Below are 9,144 nucleotides of genomic sequence, written 5' to 3'. Positions count from 1 at the left end.
TAAGGACTTGGCTATACATGTCACTGAAGTCATACATGGACAAAGTGCTGTTCTAACTTGCTTGTTCTAATTTTGGTATGCCTTGCCTGTTTGTGGAAGTGCACTCGTAAAAGGGCCTGCCTCTTGGTCCCTCTAGTGAAATGGAGTGCTGTGCCTTTGATAAGGAGGGAGACCATGTGGAAAGAGCCATGTTCCCTTTGTGACTTGTATCTGGCTAAAGCAGACACCATACGGGGGCACAGAGGGTTGAGACTGGGTGGTGGGTTTGTTGGGAAAAACTTGAAAAATTAATGCAAGTGGGAGCAAGTAAAATTATAACTAGTTCTAATTATGGACATTGCATGAACATCTGTTTCTTTTGAAACTTGTGTAAGAGACATGATTCAGCTACAGCCTGAATGTGTTACTACTTTCAGTGGGCAAAATGTTTGTCTTGCACATTATTTGTTACAGGACTAGCATTTCCCTTATTTTGCACAGGTATAAATGATAAAATGAGGTAACTTGTAGTAAATTGGGCTAGGATTCAGATTGTCATGTCTGATAGTGGAGTCTTCTCGAGCACATTGAGGATGAAGGGGGGAAAAAAAATAATCTGTGTTTCAGAGCACAGGAAACATGGTGCCTTTCTACTAACTACCCTCAGATTTTATTGTAATGAGCATCTCCACAACAGATTAATCTGTGAAAAGTGTCATCTTCAGAGACTGAGCCCAAGATAAATATCGTCTCCCAATTTTCTAGGAATGCTATGCAAAAAGCAAGTAGCTTATTTAACTAAGCACCTCCTACATGCTTTCGCTATACTGGTTTTGGCAGCCTGACAGTGTTTTACTGGGTGTTAAAAATGTACTGGACTTGATTTTTCAAAGTTGTGTTAAAATTTTAAGAGGGTCCTGCCCACTCTAGAGTGCCTATGGATCACATTCCCCCCCTCCCCTCCCCTACTCCCCACCCCCTGAAAAAGGAGGAGATCTGGGTACTTGAAACAACTGATACTTTAATATAAGTGAAGGGTAGCAATGACAGTTCAGTACAAGTTTGTAGTGCAAACAAAAGTTGTCCTTGGAAGAAGAGTAAGTTTTGTAAACTTAGTTTCAGTTGTCATACCAACGGTTTATTGTTCAAAGGAAAAAAAAAAACCCAACAAAAACCAGTTAACATAACTAGTGTGCCTTAGAGTTTATCAAACTGCATAAAACATACAAAAATATTTCTCTGAATGCATAGACTTACTGTTATTATTACAGTTAGATCATGATTAAAGTTTTAGTTTTATGATGTCAACAGTTATTCTTTGTGGAAACTAGCACAAGTAAAGCTTTTTTTTAACCAGCTGTTCCTGTAGCTGAATGTTAGTGGAGGCAGTCTCTACACTGATTTCCTAAACAAAAGGAACTGAAAAGAAATTAGATACTCTTAATTTTGAGCCATTTAACTACTCCTGGTTTTCAAACAGTTATTGCACATAAGATAAATGTACAATTGTTAAAATAAAAACTCCTTTCATGTCCTACAAGAAAAACAAAGCGGGAGCCAGTCAGGAAATTTTACTTCATGCTGTGTCACAGTCTTGAGCTTACCAGGAGTTGAATCAGGCTTTAAAGTAGCCCAGCTGCTGGAGAGAGAAGGGCCAGGATTGAGACCAAGGAGTTAGCAGAGTTTAAGTGCTGAGATGGATACAGAGCAAGTGGGAAAGAATGATAATGACTTTGAATGCACTAAGGAAGAATTTTAAGCCTAGAGTAAGTAGCTGAAATCCTGAACCCAGAGTCAAGTGTCTCTTCTGCTGGCAGAAGGGTTTCTGTGGTTTTCTGACATGCATGCTTTTACTGACCTCGTGGGGAGAAGCTGCTTCAAGGATAAAGCAGCTGTGCTGCAGGAAGCTAAGACAGGGTGGCAGCCATGTTGCTGCTACAGAACATGTTGATTGTACTCTTTATGGTCTGAATGTCAGCATTGCAATCCAGATCAACAACAACAACAAACACTGCATCAGCTGTGCATAAACTCTGCTCTAGTGCAGCTTAATAAAGCAGAGACAGAGGGAAAATCCATACTATTGGCAGGGGGAAAAAGCAGCAGCTCATGTCCAGAAAAAAACCTCCCTCGCCCCTCCACGCACTCCATTACCCAAATAAGGTTTTTGGTGCAAAAGTCATCATCATAGGTTTTGGTACAAAAGAAAACAAAAAGCCTCCTATGGTGTAACTTTGCAGCCTACCCCATTAAGAGGAAAAGCTTCAGGCCGTTAATACTCCAGCAATGCTGCAACTTAAATATTTTCTTTGAACCAAAAGGAAGTAACTTCAGGGTGTGTTTTAATGATGACTTTTGCCATTCATAAAATCCCAGATGGATGTTTTAATTACTGACTTGCTTAAATGCAAGTTAAGCAGTTGGGGGGGGGGGAGGAGCAAAAAAAAAATCAGAAGCACCTGGAGCCATTCAGCTCTTTCCGTACTCATCTGGCTAAAACTTTTGATGCTATGTAAAAGTGATAGTAAACTGTGTGATGTAAAGTTACTGGTTAGTTATTTGCTTATGGTGTATGTTCCCAGTTTAGTATGGTATGCTCCTTACAGTTGTGACACCTCAAGAGTATACTGTTGTGCTTCTCCTGCTCCTTGCAAAGCGGAAACTATCCACGTGCCTGTAACTGGTCTGTGAGGGTGGGCCATAACCAAGTGGCCTGATGTGCCAGTACTGACTTCTTGTGTGAGCAACACACAGCCTCCTCCTGTCGTTGGGAAAATAAATCAATAAAACCATGGACACAAATTTGTGATTCCCCTCCTGAGCTCCTGAAACATACAGGCTTTCTTTTGAAAGGACACTTTAACTTGCTTTGTGAATTAAATGCTCCTTAATTAAGAGAGGCTTCCATATTTTTTTTTGTGGAGGTGAAAGGATACCATCACTTCAGTTACAATATTCTCATATGGGAAAGAAACAAACGTTTAAATGTGGACATTCTTTCTCCACTTATTTTCAGCTCAGTGAAAATTTTTCTCCTGTCAGTTCAGAGCATTAAATATTTCTATGCCAGCAGGCAAGACAATGCATCATCGTAAGGAGGGGCAAGAAATTAAGGACTTGCAAATTTTACATTTTTAGAGGGCAAGTGTTTGTTGTATGGCAAATACCCTCTAACATGTAATTTAATCAGGAAGTTTAAAATATATATACACACGCATACGCATACACACACACACAATTTCCTGAATCTCTTCTCCGTGACTTATTTGGTCAAAGTGGGAGTACTCAAAATATTTTTCATATCAATACTTAACGTTTTTCCTGCCCTCTGTTGCCAAATACAACCAATAAACTTCATTGAAATACATTGGAAGCATGTGATTTTAGTAAACAAATGAGGTATCCCTTATCTGAATACAGTATCAAGTAAAAAAATAAAAGCAAAGGGGATATTAAATATAAAAGATAAACTATTAGTTAAAATAGTAACCCTAACAATAACTTAAGGTTTTACACACACTTAATTCACTGCCCTCAAAAGGCAGCAGCATGTAATTACCAGGTTTTCACTCTAGATGCATCTAGAAGAGTCAGTACGTCAGCTTTGATGCTCTACTATTGTAGCATGGTCTCTCAGTCAAAGTTGATGCAGCATTTCTGAAAGGAGAGCTGTCGCTTTTCACAAGAACTAACTCCAGCTCTTGGAAGTCCTGAAGTCTGGCAACGTCCTTGTCCTGTTACAGAACAGACAGTACTACACGTTACTTCTAAACATATCTGGTCTGACTTTGTATAAAGGAAGTAAAAACTAGAATTCCGGGGAGGTCACACCCAATGACAGGAATAAATAACGAAAGAAAAAAGTTCTACCGGTATACACTCCTTTCAAAGCACGTTAGGGTTTTTTCCTCCTGGAAGCTCATTATGACTTGACTGTGTTTGTGCATGTCACTTAACTAAGAGTTGTGACCAAATGCATTTCATTTACAGACCTTCAGAACAGGTATTTTTGGAACAGAAGAGCGTGTTCATTTGTTAATAGCATATCTTTAAATTATTCATGGGCCAGTTTGTAGGTTTCTTCCCCGTACTATTTGTTCTTTTTAGGCAAGCAAACAGTGAAGAAGTACACGGCAATTATGGTTAAAAAGCACACTAATGCACTGTTGCTGACACATTTTTTTAAAAAAAGTCAAGCTGTAATAGTTTCATGTGCTTTTGGAGCTGAAATACTCTGCTATTTTGACAAGAATATTTTTAAGTAAGTTATGATGAAGTTTTAAGCGAAGTCCAGTATCCTTTCGAGTTTGTGAGCTTGTCAGTTTTGCTGATAGTTTTACAGAAATACCTTCTCTGTTGTCTGCAAAGTCAAATTAATCTCTGATTTCAATTCTTACCTTTCTTACTAGTGTATTAGGTAATTTTCTGATCTTCTCTACTTGCTCTGGATTAACGCCCAATTCACAGCAACTCACTCTGAGCAGGTCTTGATAGGTCAGTTCTTGTCTGTCCAGTTCAATTTCAATGAAGTCGTTGTCTCTCAGGTTCTGGACTCTCACCTTAAGCACAAGTTCTGATTGAAAAAAAAAAAGATTAAAAGGGGTGTTTTTTCCTCAAAAAAAAAAAAATCCAGCCCAAACCTAACACTAAAGTATCTTTCGAATTCATGTTTTGTAACACAGTGCCTGTTAGTTCACTGAGAAATACTGTGCAGTTAATGGATGCTTCCATTTCAACAGCAAGAAATACACGGGGGAAGCATGGTTACCATGTTAAAAATCTGATCCATCCAGTCACAAAGTCAAGTCGTTACCAAAATACAAGAGATGCATTTGATGCTATATAGCATATTGCAAAATGTGAATTCCTATGTTGCTTGGACTGATCTTTTCATTGGTTTGCAAAGTATTACCATGTTTGAAATACAGTATAACAGTTACTTTACTTAGCAGAGCAGACAAAAAAGTTCTGGGTACTTTTGGCCAACGAATTCAACATCTCTGCCTTTATTCCACATGAGTCTGAAAGTGGGGTGATTCTTTAACTTCATCTTTCACCCAGAAACAGAGACATGGCACAGAATATAATAGAAGGATGGGAAACAACACTTAATTACCTTGCATGTTATATGGGAAAGTCCCAGTAAAGAAAAAGGGCTGAAACGTTGGTGCGGGACCAGTAGGTGAGCTGTCAGTTTGCAGAGGTGCAGCCTGTTTGGGTGCTACCGGGGAAAAGGGAGCTCTGCCGTGGGGCAGGGACGGCTGGCGAGTGGGGCCGTTCTGTGCTGCAGGCCCAACGCATTTCGGTGCTGTGGTAGTTGCTGATGGGGTGGGCAGCTGTTCCGCAGTGTCTAGCGCAGGAAAATCGGCTTCGCTGTTGCATGATGTGGGCGTGCACACGCTTTCAACCTGAGGTGCTGATGAACAAGGACTAGTTTCACATTGGGAAGCGGAAGAGATGGAAGCGCTTTCGTTCTGGGATTCTGCCAAGCTGTCTGGAATGCTTTCTTCAGCGTAAATGTAAGGGAATGGTGGGTTGGCCAAGTAGTTTGCAACAATTGGCAGATTTAAATCCTTCGCTCCTTGACATTCAGTTTCCTCCTCTATTACTGAAGTTCAAAAATGGGGGGAAGGGGATGGAGAAAGAAAAAAACCCCACCATGTTATTGGATGGATCTTTCTCATTTTTAATATAGTTAGTTTTCCTGTTACGTCTTAGAACTACATCTCATTCTGAGGTAATCAAAGGATAAGCATGTAACACCTGGAAGGCACGTAGCTGTAAAATGAAAGAGAAAAACCTACAAATTTCTAGTGTATTGTGGTTTTTTAAATGCAAAGTGGGAAAAAAACATTGAAAGACATGTCATTTCTAGCTGTGATACTCCAGCGTTTTCAACGGAACTGACTAACCAGTAGTGATTCGCTAAATCTCATTTTGCAATGCTTTTAGTATCACTGCTGTAAATAGTTTGTTGTGAGCCATGCCAACAAATTAAAATGAGTATTTCTTCAGGTAAGTGAATATTTGATGTAACACCCAAGCCAACTCTTCTCTTGCTTAGAAGTAACTGCAGTCAATGACATTCTTGCCTGACTCAGGATTACAGGACACTAATATTAATGTCAAAGCAGTTCAGAAAGACCTGCTTAATAGCACTGTGCTCCCAGAGTAAAAACCATGTAGGAGAATATAAGTGATATGTGTTTATTCCCCAGGAAACATGTGAAAGCTTAACAGTCAGGAAAATAAGAGTTCATTCACACACACTCGACAGTTTAGATGTTAAAACCAGAACCCAAGTCATTTGCCATCAACCAAGTCCATGGGATGAGCACCTTGCCCAAAAGAAAACAAAAACACTCATGCAAAGAACATGCCATTCCTTCATTTGTGACTGTTGTAACCTTAGTCACGATTTAGCTGCAATTTCATTTAAGATAACCGTGCGCTGTTGATGTAAAAGCGTATCATTGCAGAGCGCAATTTACGTGCAATTAGCAGAAGATAGAACACCCAACATTTCCAAAAGTGAAGCACTTTTTAAAATTTTAATCTGGAGCACGGTACCTATGCTGCTCATGAAAAACAGGCACTGGCAGCGTTCAAGGAGTGTCACATCTAACGAAAAGTGTAAGGTGACAGAATTATGAGGCAAAAATTAATCACACTGCAAGTCAGAGTATAACAAATGCTCAGAAGCCATAACTTCTGAAATGCTGCAGTTGTTTTGAGTGGATTTATAAGATTTCTTATGGTCAGACAACAGTCAAATTGTGCAATTGTGAAACCCTCCGTTTGCAGCTGCATGCTAGCTTCTGCTGAATGAGAGCAAATGGGACTGCAGCAGCACACTTCCCAAAGTGTACAGCTCTTCAATGTCTTGATGACACAGCTCGGAATAAAAGGCCTGCCTACCTGAAATCCTCAAATCTATTTGCCTGAGCATGAACTACAGTTACAAATCGAAGCTATCTAGTGAGATAAAATAGTCCTAGCCAAAGTTCTGCCAACCTACTGCCCCAGATAAAAAGCACAAAAAATGCTTTAGTCTTTAGACCAAATCTAGATGATTTTTAAGATGGGAACGGTACCTCCCAAAATCTTCCGTATGTCTGGTTTCGAAGTTAACTGTGCTGCCAGCTCTCCTTGAGCGGTGAGGATCTGCTTATCTGCACCAGCATCCAGCAGGCAGGACACCACGGGAGCATGGTTCCGCTTGCAGGCCCAGTGCAAACAGGTCCTGCAGAGAAGGAAGCAGAGGAGTTGTGCCATCAGCCTCAGATCTCGCCCCAGGTCCTCCTCACGCGCCCATCCTAATTCACCTGAGTTGCATGTAGTGACAATAACTGGGAATAAAGTTTCCTTCATTGCATCACTTCTATAAAGTTAGGAATCTGTTGTAAGTTCTGCAGGGCAATGCCCTCCTTCCTCTTGCTGCAGTGTGAAGAGTGACTGCCCACTGCTGTGGACGTGCACATGAGCAACTTGAGGAGAGGGCCTTGAGCAGACACGCAGTGGCAGGTGGAAGGAGGGTGGCCTCCTTTTGTTGTGATCCTCTTTAGCAGTAAATCTCAAAGCCTCCTGAGATTAGCATTTCCTTTTTTGTAAAGAGGAAAACTAAGAAACAAAAGCTGCGTCCCAAAGCAGCTCTTCCCTACGTCCAGCGAGGGGGCACTGCCTCTCCTGGGGAGCCCGGAGTCCCACACACGCGTGGCCAAACACCCCGTGCAAGCCAAGGGCACCGGCAGCCCCCCAGCAGGGAGCCGGCCCGGCAGCAACCCCGAGCTCAGGGCCTGCCTCCGGGCCCTGGCAGCCCGACCCGCCCGGGAGGACGCACGCTCTCCCCCGCAGGGCTCCCGGCCCCGCCATCCCCGGCCCGGCCGCCCCCGGCGCCCCTCACCAGCCGTTGATCTCGTTGCGGGAGTTGATGTCCGCCCCCGCGCCCAGTAGCCGCCGCACCTCCTCCACGTCCCCCAGCGCCGCCGCCTCCCGCAGCCGCTCCTCCAGCTCCCGCGCCTCCGCGGCGCCGCTCATCGCCGATGCCGGAGCGCGGGGCCGGCAGACGCCAAGCAGGGCCGGGACCCCCCCTCCCCGCCCTCGGCCCGGCTGCGGCCGCGGCTGCAGCCCCACCCCGCCGCGGCGGGGCCGCCGGAGCCCGTCACGAGGCGGCGAAGGGACGGCGGGCCGGGCGGCCTCCTCAGCGCCGCGCCGCCGGGCCCTCTCCGCCCCGCCGCCCGCCGCCCCGGCCCTTCGCTCCGGCGGGCGCCCTCACGGCCGCCGCCATCTTGCGCCCGGGGCCGGGGCGGGGTGCGGGCCGCGCAGGGGGTGCCGCGGCCGCTGCCCTGCCCGAGGGGAATGCCTGAGGGCAAATCAGCCTGGAAGGGACCCGATCATCGAGCGTTGGGGTGACGCAGGGGCCCGGACAGGGAGAAAACACCAAAACTGAAGCATTTCCTCTAAAGGTCTCTCCATGCTCGCCAGCTGCCCAGCAAAGAGCCCGAGCCCTGCACTGAGGCTTGAGGAGGCTCCTGGGGAGGAGGGGAAAAGCTGTGATTCAGAATGGCCTGCCCAGCAAAGGCACATCCAAACGGCTTTCCCCTTTTCCGGGCGTTTTTCACCCGCTGAGCTCCTGCCTTTGAGGCCGCCACGCCAGGGCGAAACTCAGTGGGGTTTCCCTGGGCACCCCCAGCCCCGCACCCCTCGCTCCCAGTCCGTGCCTCTCTGGCACCGTGCTCACGCCTTAATTAACGGGGAAGCTCTTTTTAACTCCAGGGTTTCTATTTTGGCATCAGTGTCTGTCACCAATGAGAAATTTACACTAAGCTGGGTTTTTTTTCATTGCCTCTCTTTCATTGCTCACTTTTCTTATTAGTGATGTTATTTTTAAGCTGCCGTTTAATTTAGGATTTGGGTTGCAGTCAGTCATCTTCCTTTTAATCAACCAGGAGAGATCCACAGGCTAGACCTCTCTGTTTCAGTAAGCGAGCGCTGAGCATTCCTGCAAACCACAGAAGAACCCGCACAAACAGCAGTGACAGTTTTAACCGGCGTGACAAAGGTTATGCGGTGACTCAGTGGCATTTTTGGTTTTTAACACCAGCTCACATGCCGTTGATCTCACGCAACAGACTGCAACAGGCTGAGCAAAAATTTTGCCCGGCT

At 44.7% G+C, this 9,144-nt stretch overlaps 1 protein-coding gene across 4 annotated transcripts; it reads right to left on the bottom strand.

Moving 5' to 3' along the window:
- Positions 1–982: 982 nt before the first annotated feature.
- On the bottom strand, positions 983–8,496 carry LOC129214742 (ankyrin repeat domain-containing protein 40-like). 4 transcript variants are annotated; one of them, XM_054846869.1, is made up of 6 exons: positions 7,883–8,391; positions 7,074–7,222; positions 5,096–5,587; positions 4,377–4,552; positions 3,539–3,713; positions 983–2,740 (listed from the first exon to the last, which is right to left on the bottom strand). In XM_054846869.1, the coding sequence occupies exons 1-5, from the start codon at positions 8,014–8,016 to the stop codon at positions 3,570–3,572; spliced, it is 1,095 nt and encodes a 364-aa protein (XP_054702844.1). In that variant the 5' UTR covers positions 8,017–8,391; the 3' UTR covers positions 983–2,740; positions 3,539–3,569. The 4 variants fall into 4 exon arrangements, with proteins under 4 accessions (XP_054702844.1, XP_054702846.1, XP_054702843.1 ...); XM_054846871.1 differs by having other exon boundaries at positions 983–3,713; positions 4,455–4,552; positions 7,883–8,496; XM_054846868.1 differs by having other exon boundaries at positions 983–3,713; positions 7,883–8,390.
- Positions 8,497–9,144: the final 648 nt, after the last annotated feature.

This window comes from Grus americana, chromosome 18 (genome assembly GCF_028858705.1).
Source record: "Grus americana isolate bGruAme1 chromosome 18, bGruAme1.mat, whole genome shotgun sequence".
Lineage (NCBI taxonomy): Eukaryota > Metazoa > Chordata > Aves > Gruiformes > Gruidae > Grus > Grus americana.
The sequence above is the reverse complement of the archived record's forward strand: the minus strand, read 5'-3'. Positions and strand labels throughout refer to the sequence as shown.